The 25,952-nt window shown below is 45.3% G+C and overlaps 1 protein-coding gene across 3 annotated transcripts in view; it reads left to right on the forward strand.

Moving 5' to 3' along the window:
• The window catches only part of PIP4K2A (phosphatidylinositol-5-phosphate 4-kinase type 2 alpha), a 174,239-nt gene extending 153,571 nt beyond the window's left edge, over nt 1–20,668 (forward strand). For all 3 annotated transcript variants that reach the window (XM_017535575.2, XM_017535578.2, XM_037740975.1), the window contains 4 exons: nt 5,541–5,654; nt 13,611–13,854; nt 15,825–15,928; nt 18,423–20,668. In XM_017535575.2, the coding sequence (XP_017391064.1) occupies nt 5,541–5,654; nt 13,611–13,854; nt 15,825–15,928; nt 18,423–18,503 (543 nt within the window). In that variant the 3' untranslated portion in view covers nt 18,504–20,668. The remainder of the gene's footprint in view (nt 1–5,540; nt 5,655–13,610; nt 13,855–15,824; nt 15,929–18,422) is intronic.
• The last annotated feature ends 5,284 nt before the right edge of the window (nt 20,669–25,952 follow it).

The following is a 25,952-nucleotide window of genomic DNA, read 5'->3' on the forward strand; positions in this document are numbered from 1 at the left end:
AGGTTTCCTGTTAGGGTTAGCTTTTGCAGGTGATCACAGAGGTTTTTCTAGCCAGGAGAATTCACAGTGGAGCTTTGCAAAACAGAGTAGGGAACTGGAGCCACCAAGGCAGGGAGGTCAGCGCCTCGGGCCGTGTCACCTTTGATGCATCCTGTCTTGTGTACCCTGCGTACCCTGTGTGTCCTGTGCAGTGAAATGAAATACTAACTTTGCGCTCGTGTGTCGTAGGTTTGTGTGCAGTAACAAAAGTGTCTTCCAAATTTGAGGGCAGTATGTAGAGAATTCATGTGACATATTTGTGACTAGCAGATAAAACCTAAAAACAAAGGAAATTTTAAACATCTTTTAGATCAAGCTTGTCCAACCCACGGCTCATGGACTGCGTGTGCCCCAGGATGGCTTTGAATGTGGCCCAATACAAATCCGTAAGCTTTCTTAAAATGTAATGAGATTTTTTTGTGATTTTGTTTGTTTGTTTTTGTTTTTGTTTTTAGTGCATCAGCTATTGTTAGTGTTCAGTGATTTTATGTGTGGCCCAAGACAATTCTTCTTCCAGTGTGACCCAGGGAAGCCACACTGGAATTGGCCACATGGGATTGGACACCCTGGTTTAGATTACGGACATGCTAAATTGTCAGTTTTTTAAATCATTCAGGTATCAATGAGAAGATATCCTAGATTTAAAGAGCCTATTTTATTAGAAAGTTGGGAAAGAAGAAACAAATATATAGTAAGTTATTTCCAGGCACTATGTGCTTTGTGTCATTTGATTCATATGCTAACCCTATTACACAGGTGCAGTATTAACTAATTTCCCATTATATAAACAAGGAAACTGAGGTTTGTGCAGGTTAAGCAACCGGCCCACAACATCGCAGCCCGTATTAGAATGTTAAACATGTCAATACATTTTTTAAAAGAAAAATCTTGCTCTGGATTGATCAGTGATGAGTTTTTTTCTAGATCCATAAGCCATACTTGAGAACATGCCTAGCAAATAACAATGTTTGTATATAACACACTGTGTGACAGGCACCGTTTTAGGCCTTTTTACATGTGTGAGCTCATATAATCCTCACAACCCTATGTTTGTGAATCCCCCTTAAGGATGGAAAACCAAGTCACAGAGAGGTTAGGTAACTTGCGCAGTCACACAGCTAATAATTGGAGTTGCAGAGCTACAACCCAGGCAGCCTGGATCCAGTGTGTTCTCATAACCACGGGCGTCAGTCTGTCTCCTTCGTGGAAACCTGGGCCATGCCGAATCTACCTGGGGTTGGGCATCACCACACAGGACAGTAAAGGGCTCATTTTATCAGAACTGGAAGCAGGACAGCCAGGCTGCAGGGGGCACGGCGTCCTTCTGATGCCTGTGGCTGTGTTTGTGCCTTTACACATCACAGTAGTGGAGATGAATGCCACTTGGAATCCAATCCACCGCAGCAGATGACCTCATGCGAGAGAGAAAGCAGCCCTGCCTGTGCTGGCCTGGCCCTGCCTTGGGCTGTATTTACTCGTGGGGCCACAGCTGGCCAGGGCCTCGGAGCAGCTCTTGGAGCAGTCCCAGCTCAGGGCTGGACACACAGAGGAGGACGGGGTGGGGAAGAGTGGTTCTCTTCCTTACCCTCGGCTCCCCAGTGTCCCCACCCAGCAAGTACCGAGGGTCATACAGCAATCGCCCCGCCTCACTTAGAGGCTCTGATCTCCACAAGACTGGCCAGAGCTGAATTCAGAGCAAATAAAGGCTCAGCCTGCCACCGCTTGACAAAGGCTGCTGACTGCTGGCTGGAAGCCAGCCTCGGAGAGTCCACAACCAAGAAGCGTTTCTGAGCTGCCTTTAGTTAGCCCTAGGGGTTTCCTCCGCCTTCTGGCTGTTTCTGCACTGAGCTAGAAAAGATATCAAAGACACTCGTTAAAGAACCAGACCCAGTTACAAACTTTAAGTGCAAATAATCCAGTGTTTAAACGCAAAGGGTACAATCTGTTGCTACATTAAGCTGTTGCTGCCCGCAGTTAATTTGCTGCTCTGTAGACGTCATCTTGGTAGGCAGTTTTACACCAAGAGTTTATTAAGTTCACTAAATCATAGTATAATAGTTTTCCACATTTAAAAAAAGATGTTTCTAACATAAGCACGCTCATTATCAGAGGGATATATTGAAATTTATTTTTAAAAGCTAAGCAATAAGATTTTCTTGATAGTGAATCATTGTCAGGTGACTTAAGCTTTGTTATCTTTTTTTTTTTTTTTCCCCAAGATAGGGTCTTATTACGTTACCCAGGCTGGAGTGCAGTAGTGCAGTCATGGCTCTCTGCAACCTTGACTTCCCAGGCTCAGACGATCCTCCTAACTCAGCCTCCCAAGTAGCTGAGATGACAGGCATACAGCATGCCTGTCTTACATGTTTTATTATTTTTTTGTAGAGATGGAGTCTCACTTTGTTAGCCAGACTGGTCTGAAACTTCTGGGCTCCAGTAATCCTCTTGTGTCGGACTCCCAGAGTGCCAAGATTGCAGGTGTGAGCCACCACGCCCAGCCTATCTTGTTCTTAGTAGAAAAAAGAACAGTTTTGTTTTCAAAAAAAAAAAAAAAAGTCTCTCAACCTGTAATACCCATTTTAAATCTGTGTGCTTTATTAAACGCTCAACGAGGATGATGATGGTGGTGATTACAAGCACCGCTCACTATTTGAATCTGTCGCATGGTTTCTGGTTAAGTTCCCAGTACATCTCTGCCTTAGCAGAATGATTAAGCTTCCCATCTCAGCTCATCACTCACCAAATGTTGGGACTTTAAATTACATAAGCTGTTTCCTTGAATGTAAAACGTGGATAAGAATGATAGTTAAGGTTGTTGCAAAGACTAAAGGTAGATGATAGACGCGAATGAAATGACTCATGCAAAGCACTGAGCAGGGTATCTAAGGCTGCTGCGGGTGGTCGCGGCAGTATTTTCCCCCTTCTGCATCCATGGATACAGGCTGGAGATGTCCAGGAACCTGGCCCCTGGTCCCTGGCAAGTAAGGGGTGGAACCAGGTTTGCAACCTCGGGATTCATGACTCCAAAACCGTCATGCCCTGCACACTGTCTTGTGGTAAGCGTTTGTGAGGTGGATATCTGTAGACCAGTGTTAGATTCCGTGCTTACAGCTGCCCTGCCAGGACCCGCCTTCTCCTCTTGATCCTTTCAATAAGCCCTTAAGTCTTTTAACCAATCTGGGTGCCCTTTTTTGAACTTGATCCAATCTAAATACGTCCCTAGTGCCTGTGAAATTCACAAGTCAGCTTAGTCATAGAGTACAGGGTGTCCAGAGTTTTATGAGGTAGGATTATACTTTCCCTGTCACATGAGGTAATTCTGCTGGGGTGAACCTGAAGTGGCATTCATCTTCATTAATGTGACTTGTGTTACAAACACACATCCAGCGTGTAATTTACGGCCTTGTCTGGGATCTGTCATCTCTGCCTTCAGGTTTCTCACATTTATACAAAACCCGAAAAAACACCCTCTCCCCTTTTTTTACATGTATAAAATTAGTTGTGGAATTGAAGCAGATGTCTTAATTCTTAACACCCACACACCTCCCATCGCCAACACATAATGACACAAATGCCCAATGTGTCTGCCTGGAAAATTATGATCCTTCTTGGTCTCTCCTGTTTTTGTGTGTAGGTCTGGCTTCAACCCTTTTTTCTAGCATGCTTCCAATTTTCTATTTTGGCCAGTGTTTATCTTCTCACTGCCCTCTCAGTGAGTTTTTTGACTTCAGAACCTTGAGTTTCATTCTTGGTGAAATTTCATTATGTTTACCATTCTAATAGGAGAGAAACCTTATAATCTAGTGTGATGATCTCAAACACTTAACATTAGTGTGGTGCCTTCATATTCAAGGTGTGTGGGAGTTGGGGGGATGTATGTATATTATTTTTAAAATAATTATTGACAGGTTTAGGGGGTTAGTCTAGCAGGCCCGTCCTACAATTTTGTGAAGAATGGCATTGCATTTTCCTTTCTTAAAGATTCAATAACTCAGCATAAAAGTGTTTGAAATTTTATCAGTCTCCCCCAGAATCTTAATATTTATCTTTACATGTTACATATACATCCTACTTTATCTTGTACCTACTTGCTTTCGTATAATTCTCCCATATGAGATTACAGACTCCTTTACAGTAGAAATTGTGAACTGTTCATATTTGCATCTTTGTACTTGACTCACTACCTGCCTGTTGAGTTGAAGCTTGACATCTGAGCTTTGCTGTACCTGCTTTGTAAGGATAATTCTATTTGGCTTATAAAGATTGTGGTTTTGTCTAATTTAAAGTTGCAAAACTGTTCAGATTTTTTCAAAGTTAGTAGCCAAAGGGACAAATTTAGAAATGCATAATTTATGTACATATGTGTGGGTGTACATAGATGTGACTATATTTATACTTTATAGATAAGAGGGGAAGCGAGCAGTTCGAGCATGTGAGATTTTCAGGAGATGGACCCAGGGAGTTTTCCTGTATTGCTGTGAGTAAGGAGGGAAGATGAACAGCGTGGGAGCCAGGAAGGACAGCATGTGGTTTCCTTGGCTTAATTTGTTTTCATTTGGTTCACACTTAGGGAAAAGAGGACCATTCCAGGTTCATCAGCATACAGAGAAGGGCAGTATGTGACACTGGATTTCTTTCCACTGAAGTAAATAAGCCATGGTTAGCTGAAAGAGATGGGAGATTTATTTTGGGCTTGTACTGAATGCAGGTGGCACCAAGTTTACACTGTTTTGAAACTATATGCCTATATTGTCCTGTTTGCTGCAGTGTGTTCTGCTCATAACCCATTTTTGATAGTCGCCCATTGCTTTGTGTTGGTTGGTGTAAGTGTGGTTTACTTGCTCACCCTCTTGCTCAGTTGTAAAAGGTAGACCTCTCATTTTAACACGCTTATGTTAAAACAGGCCTTTTTTGTTTGGTATTGTCCAAATGAGACGTTCCTTCTTGGCTGAGTGGTGAACAGGAAAGCCTGGAAGGGCAGATGGCTAACCTCGGGCTGCATGTTCTCCATGGTACAGAAAGTAGATATGATTATGGATGGGGCATTTGCAAGACAAGATAACATGTTATTTGTAATGTGAGCCCAGCAACAGCTACCCAAAAGTGGGAGGAAGGATGGAGTTGGATTGTACCAGTAAGAAAATTGAGGGTTCCTGAGAAAATAGTCCAAGAATACAAATTCCATACTCAGAAGACTTCTTGTAAGAAAGGGAATCTAAGAAAGCAGTCAAGTTCATTCCTCTGAAAAACGTGAAATGTGTTACAAAAAGCCTTATAACGTGGAGTCCATCTGACCCCCACCTCACTGCTACTGGGAATGCTTCCAGAGGTTGCAGCTCAATGGTGCCCCCCGGTGGTATTCAGGCCTTCCATTTTATTGTTTGGGTAAGACCCCTGCGGAGGTGATGGGGGGGCAAACTTCAGTGTCCAGGGTTGGAAGCTGTATGTGGTTTTTTTATATTTTACTCAAGCCTAGTCATTCTTCTTCTTATTTGTTTTAGGCCAAAGAACTGCCAACTCTGAAAGATAATGATTTCATTAATGAGGGCCAAAAGATTTATATTGATGACAACAACAAGAAAGTCTTCCTGGAAAAACTGAAAAAGGATGTTGAGGTAAGAACAGTCAGTGTAGAGGCCAGCCCCATTGTGTAAATGTCAGCCCTGTTAGTTTTTAGGAGCTTTTAAAACCATCTATTTAAATCTGCAACCAAGGTGAAATCATGTATACTCTACATTATCACAGTCAGATGTGAAGGTGTCATGTGACAGGGTTTAAAGCAAAACCATGCCAGTTCAGCATTCTTCTCATTTAGGCGCCAAACACAAGAAAGCACCTGCTGTCATGTGCTGGGAATCCCCGGTCCCAGGCTCCTGTGTTTTGAATTGGGATGGCCCATGGAGGCTGATCTGCACACACCAACCACTTTGGGAGGGGCCAGGGGAGTACTGGACTCTGTCCACCAGCAGAGCATTGTAAAAACAAATGTTCAGTCACTATCAGAGTCTTGGCACTTTTCCCGCTAAAGCACATGTCAGTGCTGGGTCGCTGAATGCTTTCCTATCTCCACCAGTCATCACAGACCATGTCATGAGGCCCCCTTACACATCATGGGACTAGAACAGGGGCAGCTGAGGACCCTAGGTCATGGGGTGACAGTGGAGAGAAATAAAATGGCATCCAAGGGGCTTTAGTCCATAATGGAGTTTTGCTTTTAAACACTGTTGTAAACATTTAAAGTGTACCTTTTTCTGTCATTTAGTTTATGATAAAGGCATTGCAGCTTTTCCATTGGATTTGCTCTTTTAAGTCTTTTGTAAATGAATCCAGGAGAAAAGGTTAATGTTGAGTTACAAGACAGTGCAGTGGGAATTAGAATTTAGCAGCCTCTAAGTTTTTCTTAGCTGTTACTTTCATTCATTCGTGTACACTTTTCTAAAAAACTTTGAAACACTTACCAGCACACCACTATAGACCTGCTACTTGGAGGTTTTGTGGGAAGATTTTTTTCATGTCATTAAACAAAAAACAAAAAGAAAATGACTAAAGCCAAAGAATGTCATACATTTGTGTTTCCCATAAAAGCAGAAAAAGTGTAATTTCTTGACAGCTCTTTTTATTGTAAGAAACTCTGACCAAGTTATAAATAGTTCCTATTTTTAGATCATAAATTAGTTTAGTAACTTTTTTACCCTTTATGATGTACATACTTGGATTAGAACCTGTGTGTTATCTGTGTAGGGTATAGGCGTCTACTTTTTTGTTGCCATTGTTGATTTTGGAGACAAGGTCTTGCTCTGTTGGCCAGGCTTGAGTGCAGTGGCATCAGCACAGCTCAGTGCAACCTTGAACTCCCAGCTCAAGCAGTCCTACTGCCTCAGGCTCCATAGTAGCGGGGGCTACAGGCTTGCACCCTGGTGCCTGGCTGTTTTTTGAATTTTTTTTTTTTTTTTTTTTGTAGAGACAGTCTTGCTATGTTGTGCAGGCTGGTCTTGAACTCCTGGCCTCGAGCAGTCCTCCTACCTCAGCCTCCAAAAGTGCTGGGATTAAAGGCATGAGCCGCTGTGCTTGGCCTATAAGCATCTACTTCAAACAAAAAGAAGAATTTGCTTTTCTTATGTAACATTTTCCTCCAGTCTTTCATTAAGAAATGGTTAGTTTTCATCAGCTGTCAGTGGTTATTAATAAAATGTATTAGTCAAGCGTTTTCCCCTTGCTTTGGGATCTATTTGATCTGATTATTAAGTACTCTCAGTAAACATACTCGTTTGAATTTTTATTGTTTAATCAGCAAATCTTTGATACAGAGAGTATTGTTTTAGCAATTTTGGTAAGTAGCCCTTAGGGTTATTTGTGACCTACCAAAAAAAAATTGTTTCTGTTGGCAGCATATCACTTTAATATTTAGACTCCAGAAATAATGTAACTGGAGCAGTTCAAATTGACAGTTTAATTACAGAAGGATCCTCTTAGCTCTTTTGTCTCTAATAATACCAATTGATTAGAGGACTTGATAGTCTAATCCCCATACATGGCTCAAGCACTTAGCTGTTTTGTTGAAATGGGCGCAGGGTATAAAACATTCTTTAAAAATATTCTCAATAGCTGGTAACGGTGTCTGTGGTTTTGAAATTCATGCAGAAGCATCATTAAATTTTTAAGCAGGTAATTATGGTGAAGTAGCTTGACATCTGATCTTGATAATGAGGCTAGAATTTACTGGAGTTTTATTTTTTCATCAGTTCTTGCTTTCTAATTTAGCTGACTGACCCACTGGTGTTTCAGTACAGTTGTTTTTGTTGTTGTGGCTGTCTTTCCTTAATCCCTCAAGTAGGAGATCTGAGTGTATTACAGCTCAAGAAATCTACATGTGAAGAAAAACAATTTTCATCCCAGATTCTAGTTGATTTTCTATAATTGAAGCCCTGTTCTATTCCTGTGCTGTGCCGGACACTTTCATCCCCATAGCTTTGCACATAACTAAACACAGGTGAGTCTTTTCCTGCACGCACACACAAAGTAGTGGATGAGGAGTGACAAGCACTTTTTCCTTCTGCCCTGTTTGTTGCCAGCTCTGATAGTGACCCTGGAGAATCAGGGTCTCTCCTCATTGACTCACACGATGCAGAATTATGTTCTCCCTCTGTGGCGTCCCACCACAGGGCGTTTCAGCTGGCTGAGGTTTATAGCCCCCCATCCCCGGAAATGGGTGAAAGGGCGGTTAGTACAGGGATGGGCAGCAGCCAGCATTTGCGGAGCACGTGGAGCCCAAGTCCTTCCCATGCAGTCATTGCCGCTTGTCATTCTCCACCCCTTGCGAGTGGTCCTGTCACTACCCTAGTTTGATGAATGAGGAAGCCAAGCCCAGGGACACTATGTAATTTGCTCGAAGGCACAAAGCTTCTAAATTCAGACTGGGGCATCAGGCCCTCAGAGGGCACAATCCTTAAGTACTCCAACATAAACAAAGGTTAAAAATGCTTTTGAGAGCACAGTGTAGGCTTTGTTATCTGATAATTGCTCCAAGGGGGGATTATTATAATTTTTAACAAGTGGTAAGGTACAACTGTTAAACAGTTGACTGGCATTTTAGTTCTACTTCACAGGTATGTTAGAATATGTTGATTTGGCAGGACACAGTGTGTTAGTGTAAAAAAATCAATTTAAAACCATTGCGAAGGATAGTCTTAGACTCGGAAAGATCTTGAGGAAGATCCCGGCTCACAGATTTGTCACAGTGAGGAATCAGTAAGGAATTAGATGAGACGGGCTATTCTGGCCAGAAAAGAGGCAGATCCAAGGTCTAGCAGGTAATTTCTGAGAAGTTGGAAAGGAAAAATCTTCACATTTCAGAATCTTATGTTCTTAAAGAATGAATATATACTGTGGTCCTGCAGTGAGCCAGAAGCAGACCCCACTGTGGAGCCCACATCCCCTTTCTGTGTTCTCTCTTCACCCTTGACTGTCTGGCCCACGGGAGTTTTCCCTAAGGAAAATCTCGGATTTATTGCCATACTTCGTTCACTCTACCTCGGAACAGCTTTAAAATAAAGTTTGAGGCTGGGCGATCGCTTGATACCAGCCTGAGCAACATAGTGAGACCCTCATTCGGTAGAAAATTTTAAAACTCGGCCAGACACAGTGGTACTTGCCTGTGGTCCCAGCTACTAGGAAAGCTGAAGCAGGAGGATCCCTCAAGTCCCAGTGTTTTAGGCTTCAGTGGGCCATGATCACACTGCTGCACTCCAGCCGGGGTGACAGAGCCAGATCCTGTCTCAAAAATCAAGAAATGTAATTAAGGTTGTGAAAATAAGAGCTCGTGAATTGACGGGCTTTTCCCCACTGGTCCACAAACTGGAACCTGTTTAAATTTGAAACTTGATATTAGAAAAAAGACGTCTACCATAATCAAAACAACATTGACAGTTACAAAGAACAGCTTCCATTATTTTGTGCAAGGCACTACATTTTTTGTCTCAGATTCATTGTCTTAATCCTTCCACCCTGCTGTGAGGGAAGTGGCATTGTCTCCTTTTCAAGTCAGAAGGACTGAGGATCCCAGAGGCAAACTCGTCAAGCATGGAGCTAGTGAGCCCAAACGAGACTAACTCGCCCCTCTCTAGAGCTGATACTCTGTTTCTTAAGGGGGCTCCCTTGTCAACCTAGCCTGTCCTTTTAGCCACTCTGCTGTACTTGGTTTTTTCCACTTCTACCTCAGTCTCGGAGATTTGAAAACATGAATAATCCCAGCACTTTGGGAGGCCAAGGCAGGAGAATCACTTGAGCCTAGGAGTTCAAGGCCACAGGGATCTGTGATTACACCACTGTATTCCACCCTGGGCAACAGGGCAAGACCCCATCTCAGAAACAAAATGTGTAATACCCATTGAGACTGCAATTCCTCAGTCTTCTTGGGTGCTTCAGAACAGCTTCTTACCTAGAGATGCATTTTTCATTGCACGGATGGTTTCATGGGTTGTGCTGGGAGCTGACTGCACCTTTATTTCTTCCTCACTGCAAGACAAGAGTAAGCGGTCTGACAACAGGCCTGAGACCCAGGAAAATTTCTCTGGGCTGCCCGGCCTGGTGAGCATCTCAGATGGGGTGCCAGGGGAGACTGAGGCCTGGAGGCTTACCCTGGTGAGTGCGGCGGGCCAGTCCCGGTTGTCCTATTGCCTCTCTGTCCTTTGGCAAATTAATCACAGACAGCCCGGACTTCTGTAAATAAAGCACACTTGAAAGTGCATTTGAAGGTCAACCAGTAGACCTGCTTTCCCTGTTCAGGGAAGAGCCTTTTAAATGGTCGCCTTGGGCTTCCTTCCCAAAGGTGTTGCCTCTTGCACTCTCAGACAGAGGTTTTCTGTTGTTGCTTTTGTTCTTGGTTATTTGGCTTTGGTTTTATGTCCTGGTGGAAGCAGGTCGGGGAGAATTAGGGACAGTTGGGGGGATGGGTAGGGAAACTGCAGCAGGCATCCCATTCACTTGCCCAACAAGTGCCAAGTACTTTCCTGAGCCCTTTGTCTGCTGGGAGTCAGGAATGCAGTGGAAGCCAAAACCAGAGACTTCTTGTCGAGCTGCCCCGCTTGAGAGAGAAGTTGATCAAATGCTCCAACGAAATGAATGTGCAGCGAGGCCGTGTGTCATCGGGGAGGAGCATGCGGTGCCCGAAGTACCCAGACTCCAGGGCTGTGCTGCGTCGCGTGGTGTCCTGCAGCTGAGCCCGGAAGGCGCAGGAGGAAGTACCTGCCGGCAGGGGAGAAGTCCAGAAGGGGGCTGGAGCAGGGTTCAAGTGGGCTCCAGATGGGGATGGGGCCTAGCTATCTGGGCCTTGAGAGTTTTGTTTGTGCCCCGTGGGAAACGTGGCACCACAGCAATGTCTTAAGCAGGACAGGATGTGATCAGGTTCACATTCTGAAAACTGCTGCCCTTTGCAGAGGACTGGACGGGAGGTTTAGTCACCACTCAGCCTTTACCACTTCACAGGGACCTTCCAAGCACCCAGAGGGAGCAGGGATGGGCAGGAGGGGCACTTTTCCCTGTGACCGCTCCAGCTTAGCAGGGCTGAGCCTGGCTCCGTCCCTACCCACCCTCTACCCACGCTGGGAGCAGATGCTGCCATCTGGAGCCTGCTGCTTCCAGCAGTGCCCTCCCCCGGACCCCTAGAGAGGCTTCCAGGAGTGAGGCGGGAAGCCCTAGTTACAGGGAGCAGAGCCAGGCACCAGGCTAGGCTTGGGAGGGACAGCGGAGGTGGCAAAGGAGACCCTGGCCCAGTCCTCCAGGAGCCCAAAGGCCCTGGAACAGGTCCAGGACAAGTGGGGCTCCCATGAGCACCTCCCCGTCATACTCCTCAAGGGTTGGAAAGCACGACTGGGAACCTGTAATGCAATATTTTCCACATGGGCTTCCGAAACCCCAGGCCCACAGGGCATTCTGACAGGGTAACAGGTTTCATGATCACAGCAGTGCCAGGCATGCTGCTGGCCACCCAACCCTCTGGAGACCCACAGCGCTGCGTCACAGGTGGAGGGCCTACTCCGATGCCGGCTGATTTTAACTCGTTACCTGCCGCCTCGGGTTGCAAAGAAAAGGATGGAGGAAAGCTGCTTTAAGGCAGCCTCTAGAGGTAGCAGATACAGAGCAGGGAGCGCAGGCTCAGAATAGGCCCTGCCTTCAGACCCTCCTTGGATTTGAATCCTTGGGCTCTTGTCCAGCTGCTGAGCCTGGCTGCTCTCTCACACATGCCTTGGATCTTGTCACCTGTTTCTGTACCCCGGAGTGCCCAGTTCTCTTCCACATGCACAGGCCCATGTGTGCAGAGCTAGTGCCCAAGACCCAGCTACCTGGCTGGCTTCACCATGCTGGTGAAGGTCTCAAGTGAGCCTCATATTACGGAGTTCTCCCCGACAGCCACCCACCCCCAAACACGATTCTGACAGGTGATCCTGGCCAGGTGTGCCCCGGAGCCTGACAGCTGCCTAGATGCTAGGGGAGGATGTGCAGTCTCTGACTGCTGGAAAGGAAGTCTGGCAGAGGGAGGTGCAGGTGAAAAGTCAGTTCCTGTGTTTGATGTAATGGGGGAATTTGGGGAAAGGCCAGGGCAATGAGCAGTGGCTTCCTCTCCTCTCTGGGGTCCAGAACTGAACATAGGAGCCCCTCGCTGTTTCCACGAGGGGTTTGCCTCAGTCTATTTTTAAACAAACAGGTTTTCCTACTTTGCTTAAATACCTGAATGCAAGATTTGTGTGATTTTTCTTTTCTGAGCTTGAATCAAATGGAGAATGTATACCTGGCCCCGGGGGTTTCCTGGTGGGAAGGCAGCCAAGTGGGAGCTCTGGCAGGTTTGCTGGGCGGAGCAGGGTGCCAGCTGGAGAACTGCAGGCAGCGGAACCAGCTGGAGAGTGGGACAGACCTTTGCCCACCGGTCCTCTCCTCCTTATCTGTAAGGAATCAGGGCTTCTCTTTAAGTTTCAAGACAGAACTGCTTCCCAGCAGGCTCAAAAGAAACGGCTCTGCGGGGCTCAGCAAATTGATTTCATCTTTAGCCAGAACTTCAAGACCTATAATTTCATCTGCTTGCCCTTTGCGTGTGGACATTTGCTTCTTAGATTCTATCAGCGTAGCCCAGAGGCAGCTCAGCCAGTGTGCATTCCCTAGCAAGGTGGTTCTGAGTCCTTCCAGAGCCAGGACCGTGAACCTTCTTGGACCCCGAGCCCAAGGTCAGAGCGGAACAGGACCCTGTGCAGAGCCAGCAGCGGGGGGTCAGGGAGCTGAGTGGGTCAAGCCCGCTGATGGGCTCCACTGTTTGCGCTCAGCACAACCGTCCACGTTTTATGGCAACATTGGAACATTGTGCTGAAGGTCTCAAATAAGAAAAGAGAAGCAAAAAGAATCATGATCTTAAAAGTCAAAAAAGAACTGGGCAGACAAGAGTAGCCAAACACACAGAGCTGGGTCTTGCCCCCACATTATGTTCTAGCCATGGCTGGAGGAGGGGGAGGACAGGAATCCTGGGTGTGCCCTGCTCGTGGAAAGCGAAGCCCCTCTGGCACCTTGCTGACCCCAACAGGACTGCATTACTCACCAGATGTGGACACAGTGCCTTTGCTTTTACTTACTTGCCACAGCATAATGATCACCTCCAGAGAGCATGCTGAATTCCAAGGTGCTTTCCCGAACCATATCAGGAGATGCCGCTGGGAGGTACTTAGGAGGTGCCTGGGTTTCCTCATTAACCAGTCTTAATCGTTGGCAGGAACTTGCTCTTTCTGGATCTCTGGCTGGTCGTGCTCGCTTCTCTTTAGTGAAATCCAGCCACCCTGTGATAGACACACGCCTCTCCCCATCCATGTGGCATTCTAGGGAAAATAATCTGGGCTCTGAGCCAGCCTGAAGTGTGAGGCTGCGCTTCAGATAAACGGCCCAGGAGTGTAAGAGCATCAGAAAGGAGGCTCCTGGCGCCTCTGCTGCCCCAGCCTGCAGCTTTCCCTCTGGGTGTCACCCGAGCTTGTCTCCTTTAAATGTCGGCTTTTATGTTTAAGGTGTGGCTGACTGACTGTCGCCTCTGTCCCCAGTTTCTGGCCCAGCTGAAGCTCATGGACTACAGCCTGCTGGTGGGAATTCATGATGTGGAGAGAGCCGAACAGGAGGAGGTAGAATGTGAGGAGAATGACGGGGAGGAGGAGGGCGAGAGCGATGGCACCCACCCGGTGGGGACGCCCCCAGACAGCCCCGGGAATACACTGAACAGCTCACCACCCCTGGCTCCTGGGGAGTTCGATCCAAACATCGACGTCTATGGAATTAAGTGCCATGAAAGTAAGTTTTATTACTGTGGACTCTCTTGGCACATGAGGTGGTTTGACTTTGGCCTTGTTATTTACCAGTATTCGTGACCCCAGTTCCAAGGGTGCTGCCTGGCAGCACTCATTCTCCAGACCCCAAAGAAATGGATTTGGGGATAAGAGTATGTTAAAGGTAACCGCGATCTCAGTGCTGAAACATAAGTGATCGAACCTTTGAATTCTGCGATGTGGAGGGAATAGAACAAAACCACAGATTACTTTACATGACACATATACATAGCTACAACACACATGTACATATGCACATGGGCATACAACACACATGTACATATGCACATACACATGTATACACAACTGTACAGACATACACTGGCATACAACACACGTGCATATATACAACACATGTGCATAAACACGTACATATATGCACACAACACATGTGTGCATGTGCACGTGCACCACACATGTACAGATGTACGCATGCATAGACAGATGACGTCAGAAATGCTTTAAAATATTAATGCATTTTTGCCTAGTTATCTTCTCTTTTATCTGAGTCAAAAGCATCCTGAATCTAAGCTTGGCGCACATACGGGCCCTGTGACCCTTAGGTTGTCATCTTGTCATCACCACAGCCCTGTCCCTCTCAGAGGTATGAGGCTGGGCCCCGTGTGTGGGGTGGGAATCTGATTTGCTGAGTCTGACTCCGCCATCCTCCCCATGGAGCACCCTGTAGTCCTCTTCCCTGGAGTCAGTTAAACCTTCATCCGCAGTATCCAGGTGATTGGGCCTTCGAGGTATTTAAGTATTATATCCTACCTGAGCAGCATCCATGACAAAACCAAAATATTTTAGTGATAGGATAGAAACAGCCTCTTGTTTTTTGAATAATAAAAAGTGTGGCTCATCAGTTGTTTTTTAATCCCAAATGGCTTATCAGCCAAGGGATTGGGTTCTGCTTTTTTCTGCTTTGCTCACCAAAATGTTTTCTTCAACACAGAAAATTAGATACAGTCCAATGTACTTTTCTTACTGTTCATATTTTTGGAAATGGATAGAAAATAGACATTGGAGGGATATATGCCTTTATCCAGTTCTCCAGTTGATACTGTCCCCAGTGAGAATTATGAACAGTACATCAAATGGTAGAAAAGGATTAATGAGCATAATTCTACATGTTTTGTAGGGTATGTGGAGGTTTTGTTTCTTTTTCAGATGCAGCCTTGCCCTGTCACCAGGCTGGAGTACAGTGGCGCAATCTTGGCTCACTGCAGCTCCTGCCTCCTGGGTTCAAGTGATTGTTGTGCCTCAGCCTCCCGAATAGCTGGGATTACAGGCACGCACCACCACACCCAGCTAATTTTTTTTATTTTTAGTAGAAATGGGGTTTCACCATGTTGGCCAGGATGGTCTCAGTCTCCTGACCTCGTGATCCACCTGCCTTGGCCTCCCAAAGTGCTGGGATTACAGGCATGAGCCATTACACCCCGCCTTATAGAGTCTTTTTAAATAGCAGACAAACTCCATAGCACTCCCTCCATATCCTTACTAAAACAGATAGCTTGCCTCTGTGACCCAGTCCCCTCCAATTTACAAAGAAGCAATAACAACAACAAAAAAAAAAAACAGCATCGTAACACCAGGGCATCAACAGTGGAGGTGGAGGTCCAGGGATGGAACAGAGTCTTCTATTGATCTGCATTTTCTTTAATGATTGTGTAATTGTTTTTGGTGTGAAGAAATATGCTATTTTAAAATACCCAGGTGTTACGATGCTGTTTTTTGTTGTTGTTGTTGTTCTTTTTAATTGGAGGGGGAGTGGATCAGAGAGGCAAGGTGTCTGTTTAGTTGGGAAACACAGGAGTGGTATGGAGTTTGTCCTTAGACTCCTTCCATCTGCGTCCTGCCGAATCCCCTCCCTCAGCAGCGATGTGGCCCCGTGTTGGCACATGTCCTACAGTCATTACTCTCGTCTCTCTGCAGACTCACCTAGGAAGGAGGTGTACTTCATGGCAATTATTGACATCCTTACTCATTATGATGCAAAAAAGAAAGCTGCCCATGCTGCAAAAACTGTTAAACATGGCGTGAGTATCTGTTTTGTTTTTCTCTCTCTCCTGGCCCCTCCTTACGGCCTGTAATGCATGGACCACTCCTTTCTGCCACTCAGCTTTCTACTGAGCCATGAAAGGCTTTTAGTGACGCTTGTGCCCTGTGGGAGTCGTGTTGTGAGCATAAGACGCAGAACCCACAAATGCTCCTGCTCACCCCTGCTCTGACCACAGCTCCCTGTGGCTTCCCGCGAGACACTTAAACACGAACATCTCTTCTTTTTACACCAGGGGGACACTAACAGGCATGCTCATCACTAGGATGTGATACAGATTCTTTTGTTTGAAAAACGTTCGAGGTAAAAGTGCTAAAGAAGATAGTTGAGTATTTTAGTATGAAATGTTAAAATCGATGCATGATTGTCTGCTTAAGACACTTCCAAAATATACAGGATATTTATTTTCTCAGTGAGTTGTACTTTTTCCACTACAGAAATCTTTTAAGTGCAAGATCCAAGTTGCATAATATTAATTACTCACCTTGAATGTGCTTGATGGGAATTATCACTGCTCTGCCATATATTAAGCTGTTGAATCCCCGGTGAGAAGCCTGTGAAAGAGACAATAGGATACCTGCTTTTGTCAGTTAGAGAAACTGAGGAGGACAGCTTCAGGAGTAACTTGCCAGGGCCTCATACTACCAAGTGTAGAGATGGGATTCCTCCCCAGGACTCAACCCCTCCTGCTCGGTGTTCATTCCCACCCTCCTGCGTGGCTGAACTTTACAGCTCGCTGAGTTTCAAGCTTTTGTTATAGGGCACCATCTTGGTTTTGCAGATGTAGAACCCACCCCACACAGACGAATGTGTGCCCTGGCTTGTTGGCCCTGGAAGGAGAGGTGCCTCCCATAGATTGTATACAGCTAGCCAAGATTTACCAGAACCAAAAACTCACTTGAAACCTCTTTTTTTCTGTTTTAAAATGGAAATCAGCCTAACACCATATTCTGTTTGCCAAAGAAAAATTTCGGTCACACTGTCAATAGCTATGGTCCTGCTGTGTGCAGAGCAGACCTCACCGCCCCTGAGCACGTCAGGAAGTTAGAGGGCATGGTGGCTTCCACCCAACAGAAACGTTTGAGTACCCTTTTTAAACACTGTCTGTACCAGGTACACCCCCATTTGCTCATTCTGGGGCCAGTTCAGGGGCCCCGTGGTTATTCTGATGGTCACCTCTGGTTGAAAACCATGGTGTGTAGAAATGAGAACTGGGATGAATCGCCCTGTGACCCTTCTCACTTGTATGACCTCAAGAGGACACTTGAGCTTCTGTTCCTTCAGCTCATACAGAGATCCTACTGCCTTGCTGATGGGATTTTGCTAGAGATACATGAGCTGTCTGGACAAATGCTTTGTAAATGTCTGTTTCCATATTACATACACATCCTGTGAAATTGGAGTGTGTCCCCCAACGTGGCTCCACGTTCATCTCTCCAGTAAGTCACCAGTTCGCCCCCATAATGTGCCACATGGCATACAATCACAGGCAGTTTGCAAGAACAAAACCTTACTCATAGCAAAGGAATGCTATGTCAAGCTGCTGTTGGGGACCACTCTCTGCCTTCGAGCCTGGGCTTCTCCATGGAGTACCCCAGCAGCCCAGGCCTGGGAATTACAAGTTCCCCCATGAACATGGGTGTCTAAAAACAGCACCTGCTCACTCAGCAAAACTCTGATCTTGCCCTTTGCGGTTCAGGAAACTGGCCAGTGACTCCCTTGAGTGTGCTGGCCTGCAACCCTGTATCTCGTAACGGAAAATCCCCCACTGAGCTTCTGGAAGGGGCCAGGCTTGCTTGTTCTCTGCAGAACGCTGTGCTGGAGGAAGAGTGGCACCCCTCTGAGCTGCTGCCAGGGGAAGCCAGCTCCTTCCCCCGTGGGTGAGATGCAGCCAGCAGTGTTGTGCCTCACCTGGGTACGGTGCAGGGAATGGGCTGGGGTAGCTGTCCCAGAACCTGTGACTGCGGTTGTTGCCCCTCATGTTAGAACACTGAGCTGGGTGCCCGTCAGAAACTAAGGGGGTCCTGAAGAAATGACACAGTCCTAAGCCATTATCATTAAGGTTTCCCTTTCGCCAAATGTTGATGTCATTCTCAAGCTGGCTCCAGTCTGCCTTCTTGAAAAGTATAATAAAAGTATTGTTTCCATGGCTTCTGAACAATGCCGCTGTTTGAGAGGAACATCCCAAACGTGGCCAGTTTGATTTGTGAATTGCAATAGCCCCGATGTGCGTGGTAGCGTCTGGTGTTCCTGTCGCCCTTTGTCTCATGTGCTGACACAGATTCGTAAGAACCTCGATTATTCAGCCACAAGCACCAAGGTATTTTGAGTGATGATTTTTAAAGCAGAGATTGCATAGATTTGAAAATTACTTGCTGTATATTCAGCTATCGTTGGAAATAGCTATAGCTACTGAGTAGTAATTTGGGGAAATCATAATCATATGAATATGTCCTTTTTTCAAAACTGCCCAGGCTGGCGCGGAGATCTCCACCGTGAACCCAGAACAGTATTCAAAGCGCTTTTTGGACTTTATTGGCCACATCTTGACGTAACCTCCCGCGCAGCCTCGGGCGGACATGAACACGGGATGGACAGAGGTGGCTTCGGTGTAGGAAAAATGAAAACCAAACTCGGTGACGTACTCATCTTGCAGGAAGCAAACCTCCTTGTTTACATCTTCAGGCCAAGATGACTGATTTGGGGGGGGGCTACTCGCTTTACAGCTACCTGATTTTCCCAGCATCGTTCTAGCTATTTCTGACTTTGTATGTGTGTTTTGGGGGGTGGGGTTGTGAGTGTGCGCGTGCGTGTGCATTTTAAGTCATTAATGAAAACTGATCCACTTTGGTCAGAATGTGTCCCAACAAAAACCCTTTGATTCCAGCTGTGGCCGAATGAATGAGTGAATGGATGAACACGTGTGGGGGAGGGGAGAAGGAAGTGCGTGTCAGGCACCCATGTTGGCATCAAACTGTGGATCAGTTTTTTGTTTTTTTTTTTTGAGTTGAAAGATGTGAGACAGTATTCATAATAATGAAGATAATAATAATGATTATAATAATAATGATGATGATTCCAAGGAAAAAACCTACAGCGAATGTTCCACTTCTACCTGCACGCAGACACTCCCTAACACTGGTAACCTGAGCCCCCAGCACCAGACGGAAAAATGCTGGCGTCTCCATGTGTACTGGTTCAGGGTTCTGTCCCCAGCCTTGTCAGGACGCCCCCATGTCCAGAGCTCCCACCCCTCCCCCAACAAGCAGCTGATGCCCCACTGATTCCCTACACATTTTTCACCTCGGCCAATATGTCCAGGAAAACTGCTTACTACTTCTTTCTTGCCTGGAGCCTTCATTGTTACACCCTTACGTTGCAATATAGGAATTAATGCTGCAAAATAAAACTAAAGCTTCCCTGAAAAGTGCATAGTTTGGGGCAATGGTATCTACATCTCCCACTGTGGGAAAACCAGCAAAGCGTCAAAACTCTCGATTCTCCTGTTAACTGAATACAGATCTGAATTATAAGATGTTCATGTTTGACCAGTGGGATTTTGTTAGGAACTGTCCCTTTAACTGAAACCCTCAGTTTTACTGTTTACATTATTAGGAAAACAGGGATATCTTTGAATCTAAAAATTTGATGTATAGCATGTGATTTTTGAAGTTTACATGTAAAGTCACTTACAGTGTAGGTGAAATAATGTTTGTCATATTTTCAGACGTATCTTGCAGTCATGTTTTTACGTGAGTGTTTTATTCAAAGTACATGGTAGACAGTCTTTCTCAGTAAAAGGAAAAGGATTTTTTTCCACTCCAAATGTATATTTATCAACCTAATGATTTTTTTAGAAAGAGAGTTCACCCCAATCTGGTTTATGTAAGTTCATTGCCCTAAACTGTGCTGATTGTTTTTAATCATGTTATAAGTTTCCAACCTGGATCAGATATCTACCAACTCTTCTGCATTTTCCAAAAGGCATTGAGCTTAAATATTAGTCTTGCTTAGAATAGGTTATCAACTTATATGATGCTGCGCTAAAGGCGTGCCTTTGAAACTCCTGGTTTGAAACATGATACAATTTTTATGGGCAGCTTCACAAAAGATGATGAAAAAAATCTTCCCTTTAATTATTAATCGCAACTTAACAGATCTCCCTGCCGTCCTGCCTTTTCCAGGGACTTGACTTCAGGGCTCTCCAGATGGCAGCTGTGCCCAGTGAACATGGATCTAGTTCACAGCATCTTTGAAAGCCAGTGATTATGCTCTCCCTGTACTGTCTACTGATTTTACATAGATTTGTTATCCTCAGCAGACAGTGTTAACACCACTGTAACATAGTGTACACATTCGTATTTTATGTATGTAAAGTAATCCATACTGTGATTTGGTTTTTCCCTGCACCACTAATTCTGGCATCAGATCAGTCCTTAAGTTCTACTGTGGTTTGACCCGAGACTATAACCGTGAGACCCTGAGGTAAAGATAAGGTACACATATGTTATTTGACTATTTCCTTGGTGGCCAATCTGTATATGCTTTTAGAAGTTTACAAAATGCTATTATTTTTGTCTATAACAGTCTCTGTCGTTTATTTCTGTTGATAAACTATTTGGACAGAGTGAGGACGTTTGCCCTGTTATCTTCTAGTGCTAACAATACACTCCAGTCATGAGCCGGGCTTTACAAAATAAAGCACTTTGATGACTCACAAGATGAATCCTCTGTTCCTCTGTCCCAATTGTGTGTCTCTGTTGCAAACACATTTTAAATACTCGGTCCTGACAGTGTATTTAGCCAATCCTTGAGGAAACAAAAGTGGAATTTAATCTTTTTAGTTTCTAGAGCCTTGCCTTCAGTTTGGGAACTATTTAATCAGTGATAACAGAAACTTCCACAACTTTACTGCAAGATGAACAAGTAGAGGAAAATCATCTCTTCCATAAATACCCTACAGTGTCATGTGTTTTGTTTTTACTTTTGAGCCACCTGAGTTCTGCGTGTGTCAGCATTTTTTGAAACTTCACTGGAATGTCACTAATGGATAGAAGACTTACAGCATTCCACTTGGTCCCAAGTTACCACAGTTTGTCTGTAGCACTTGCTTTCATAACTCATATATCTTTGAATGCAACTGATGTATTATAGCAGGGGTCCCCAACCCCTGGGCCATGGACCAGTACCAGCCCATGGCCTGTTAACCTGGCTGCACAGCAGGAGGTGAGCAGCTGGCCAGCATTACCAGCTGGGTTCCGCCTCTTTCAGATTAGCAGCAGCATTAGATTCTCACAGGAGCACGAACCCTACTGTGAACTCCACGTGCGCAATCTAGGTTGAGTACTCCTTATGTGAATCTAACTAATGTCTGATGATCTGTGGTGGAACAGTTTCATTCCAAAACCATCCTCCCAGCCCCCTGCCAGTCTGTGGAAAAACTGTCTTCCACAAAACCAGCCCCTGCCACCAAAAAGATTGGGGACCCTCCATACTAGAGAAAAATTTGAGCATAACGCACGTTTCACATTGCTTGTGTGTTGTTTGGTGTGCAAGCAACATTAGGTGAATGGAGAGAACTGCACTCAGCTGAGCTGCATAAGGAAACACAACACACCCCACCCACACTTCAGACGCCTCCAGCACCTCACTTCACTGCGCCTGTGATTTGTTGCACTCGGTCATATCTGAAGTTACATGTTTCCACCTAACATCAGATCACCTTTCTCCTCTTTACAATAACCCAAGAGCTGCTATCCTTCTGATGCCCACAACCACAGGCGTGCCTTAGATCTTTTTCAGGGTAACCTGCCGTGTTTTGGTATTTATACATTTCCTAACCAGTTAGCGTTTTTGTAACTGCTGTTTTTATTGGATTTTTCTTTTCAGTGTGGAATTCATTACATTTTGGGATGTTGTGTCCCTAGTCTCATTTTTCCCAGAAGCTCTGGGATTTTCATCGTACAACTTTGCCTAGGGCAGTGATTTCTAGGAACATACACGTTGCATTATTATAGAATTGACAGTGGTCAGCAGGGAGCTTTAATTCAATGTTCTTTGTGGATGGTTTAAATGTGGACATTCGTTTTGGTTATTTCAATTCCTGGATTAGAATCCACAGTAGTTCCAGGAAATTATTTCTAATTCATAGAAGGGCAAAAGTTAGCATGAAGCATTACTCCTGAATACAACACTTTAAAAACAGTGGTTAAGAGCTATATGCAAGAGATTACAAACTACGTGTTGTGAAATGGTGATGTATATAGTGTACAAATGTACACAATGAGGCCGAGAGGCTGAACACAGATGAGACTGCTGCACACAGTCTTTCTTGAAATTTTTAAATACCACAAAATCAGTGATTGTAGTGACTTTTGTACATATGCATCTTCCAGCTCTGAAAATAACTGGCCCCCATTCCTTCCTATAATACAGATATATTAAAAGCATAAAAATAAAAATTAATATAGATTGCTGTATTAAAAACATAGAAGTCATTCTTCCTAAAGGGCAGAAACTCTGCCATGCTTTTTTAATTCCTGTGCTAGGCCTGGCACACTGGCTCACACCTGCAGGGGAATCACTTGAGGCCTGGAGTTTGAGACCAGCCTGGGCAACCTAGAGAGACCCTGTCACTAAAAATATAACAATTAAAATTTCTAAAAATTAGACGAGTGTAGTGGTCCATGCCTGTAGTTCCAACTACTACTCAGGAGGCTGAAGCAGGAGGATCTAATTGAGCCCAGGAGTTGGAGGCTGCAGAGCTATGATCACACCACTGCACTCCAGCTTGGGCAAACTCGTCTCTAAAAAAAGTAATAAATAGTGAATTCCTCTCCCATAGAGTCAACTGCATCACCTTGTGGAGCCTCTGACCAGCCTCCCTTCACTCCATCTTTTTGTTATTGTGAGCTGGTTTCTTTAAACAGTTGGCAAATTGAAGGGGTGCTCATGGTAAAGTAACCCAGAAGACCAACGAAGTGATCTGGGAAAATTACAATTACTAATTTAATCTAGAGGGATCAATAAAAATCATTTCATCCAAAAAATCCTGAGGAGTAAAGTAACTCTTTTTCTCAACTGCATGCCCTTCAGAATTTTGTCCTAGTTCTGCTTTTGCATTTCTGTGAAAATTCTGCCAAAGGGCAATTAAATGCCCTAATCTGTGCTTGTCTCTCACTCTTCAACACTAGGTTTAATTTCATAAGAGAGGGGACAAAAGATGAGAATTTCCCAGAACGTACGTGATAGATCCGTGTTTTTATAGAACTGTGTTTTATAGAACTTGATGCTAGAAAAGATGTTACAGATGAGGAAACCTCAGCCCAGAGAAGCTAAGTGACTTCAAACTTCAAGGTCAGGCAGTAGTCAGTGCTAAAGCCGAGGTTAGAACTCAGCTCTCTGCCCCAACTCAAGAGTGAAAATAGAATGCATGCACCCTGGACCTGGGACCTCACCATTTCCCTAATGAGAATTAATCTATATTACCTCATTTTCCTGTGTCTTTCTCTTAGTCTGTTTTGTGGGTTTTTAAGTCTCTTGATTTTTTGAATCAGGGAGTCTCACTGGGTAATATAAAAATATTCACAGACCTACTGAATGGCAGTCTGTGGACATGGAACTTGAAAATCTATCATGAATAGGCTTCCTGGGTGCTTCCAAATGACCAGATTTGGAAACCAGTGTCTTAGGTAGTGAAACCCTCCCAGTGATAACTAAGGGTTTTTTTTTCTTTTTTTGTTTTTTAGATAGGCATTCACTCTGTGGCCCAGGCTGGAGCGCAGTGGCCTGATCATAGCTCACTGCATCCTTGAACTCCTGGGCTCAAGTGAACCTCCCCCCTCAGCCTTCAGAATAGCTAGGACTACAGGAGCATGCCACCATGCCCAGCTAAGTTTTTAATTTTTGTAGCTATGGAGTCTCACTGCATTGCCCAGGCTACTAATTTTAAACTTTTTTTGGCAATCTCTCTCTCTCCCCATCCCTCTCATCTCCCGCCTCCTCTTTCTCCCCACTTTTCTGTACTCTTTCCTAATATATGAACAGTTTAATGTCTCATTGATTAGAGCAGGAGTCAGAAAATTACGGCCTTAAGACCAAATCCCACCCAGTACATGATCTTTATTGGAAATAAAGTTTTACTGAAGCACAGCCACACCCATTCATTTAGTGTTTTCTAGGGCTGCTTTCAAGCCACAGTGGCAGTCATTATGGCCCACAAAACATTTACGTCCAACCCTTCACAGCAAAGAATTACTGATCCCTGAGACAGCCTCATTTTAGTATTACAGCCTAGTTTCTGCAAAACCACGGGCTTCAGCTACAGTGCCTTCACGTTTTTCATCAGCTGTGATATAAAGCAAAGTTTGAGAAACATTTCAAGACTTGCCAACAAAATTGAATCTTAAAAACTTGGTGGGATCTGGCAAGATGGCCCATTAGGAATAGCTGTGGTCTGCAGTTCCCAGCAAGACCAATGCAGAAGGCAGGTGATTTCTGCATTTCCAATGGAGGTAGCCAGTTCATCTCATTGGGAATAGTTAGGCAGTGGGTGCAGCCCTTGGAGGGCAGGCAGAAGCCAAGTGGGACACTGCCTCACGCAGGAAGTGCAAAGAGTCAGGAGACTTCCCTCCCCCAGCCAAAGGAAGCCATGAGGGACTGTGCCACCTGGCCTGGATACTATGCTTTTCCCATGGTTTTTGCAATCTGCAGATCAGGAGATTCCCTCATGTGCCTACACCAACAGGGCCCTGGGTTTCAAACACAAAACTGGGCAGCTGTTTGGGCAGACACCAAGCTAGCTGCAGTTGTTCTTTTTTTCATACCCCAGTCGCGGCTGGAAGCCCCACGAGACAGAACCATTCACTCCCCTGGAAAGGGGGCTGAAGGCAGGGAGCCAAGTGGTCTCACACAGCGGGTCCCACTCCCATGGAGCCCAGCAAGCTAAGAACCTCTGGCTTGAAATTCTCAATGGCAGCACAGCAGTCTGAAGTTGGCCTGGGACTACTGAGCTTGCAGCGGGGGAGGGACATCCACCATTACTGAGGCTTGAGTAGGCGGACTTCCCCTACAGTGCTTTAAACTTTTTTTGGCAATCTCTGTCTCTCCCCCAGGGAGGTTTGGGCTGGGCAGAATTCACCACAGCATGGCAAAGCGGCTATGGCCAGACTGCCTCTCTAGATTCCTCCTCACTGGGCAGGGCATCTCTGAAGGAAAGGCAGTGGGGCTTACAGATGAAACTCCCATCTCCCTGGGAAAGAGCACCTGGGAGAAGCGGCGGCTATGGGCACAGCTTCAGCAGACTTAAACATACCTGCCTGCTGGCTCTGAAGAGACCAGCAGACCTACTGCCACAGTGCCCAAGCTCTGCTACGGGACAGACTGCCTCCTCAAGTTGGTCTCTGACCCCCATGCCTCCTAACTGGAAGAGACCTCCCAACAGGGGTCAACAGACACCTCCTACAAGAGAGCTCTGGCTGGCATCAGGCTGATGCCACTCTGGGACTAAGCTCCCAAAGGAAGGAGCAGGCAGCAATCTTTGCTGTTCTGCAGCCTCCACTGGAGATACCCAGGTGGGCAGGGTCTTGAGTAGACCACAAGCAAAATGCAGCAGCTTGCAGAAGAGGGGACTTTTGGAAGAAAAACTAATGGAAATCAACAACATCAACAAAAGACCACCACACAAAAACCCCATCCAAAGGTCATTAACTTCAAAGAACAAAAGTAGAAAAATCCACAAAGATGAGGGAAAAAAAAAACAGCACGTAAATGGTTAAAGTTACAAAAACCAGAATGCCTCTTCTCCAAATGATCACAGCTCCTCTCCAGCAAGCAATAAAACTGGATGGTGGATGAGAGTGACAAATTGATAGAATAGACTTCAGAAGGTGGGTAATAACAAACTCCTCTGAGCTAAAGGAGCGTGTTCTAGCCCAATGCAAAGAAGGGAAGCTAAGAACCTTGACAAACAGTTACAGGAACTGCTAATTAGAATAACCAGTTAA

This window comes from Cebus imitator, unplaced genomic scaffold (assembly GCF_001604975.1).
Source record: "Cebus imitator isolate Cc_AM_T3 unplaced genomic scaffold, Cebus_imitator-1.0 Scaffold92, whole genome shotgun sequence".
NCBI lineage: Eukaryota > Metazoa > Chordata > Mammalia > Primates > Cebidae > Cebus > Cebus imitator.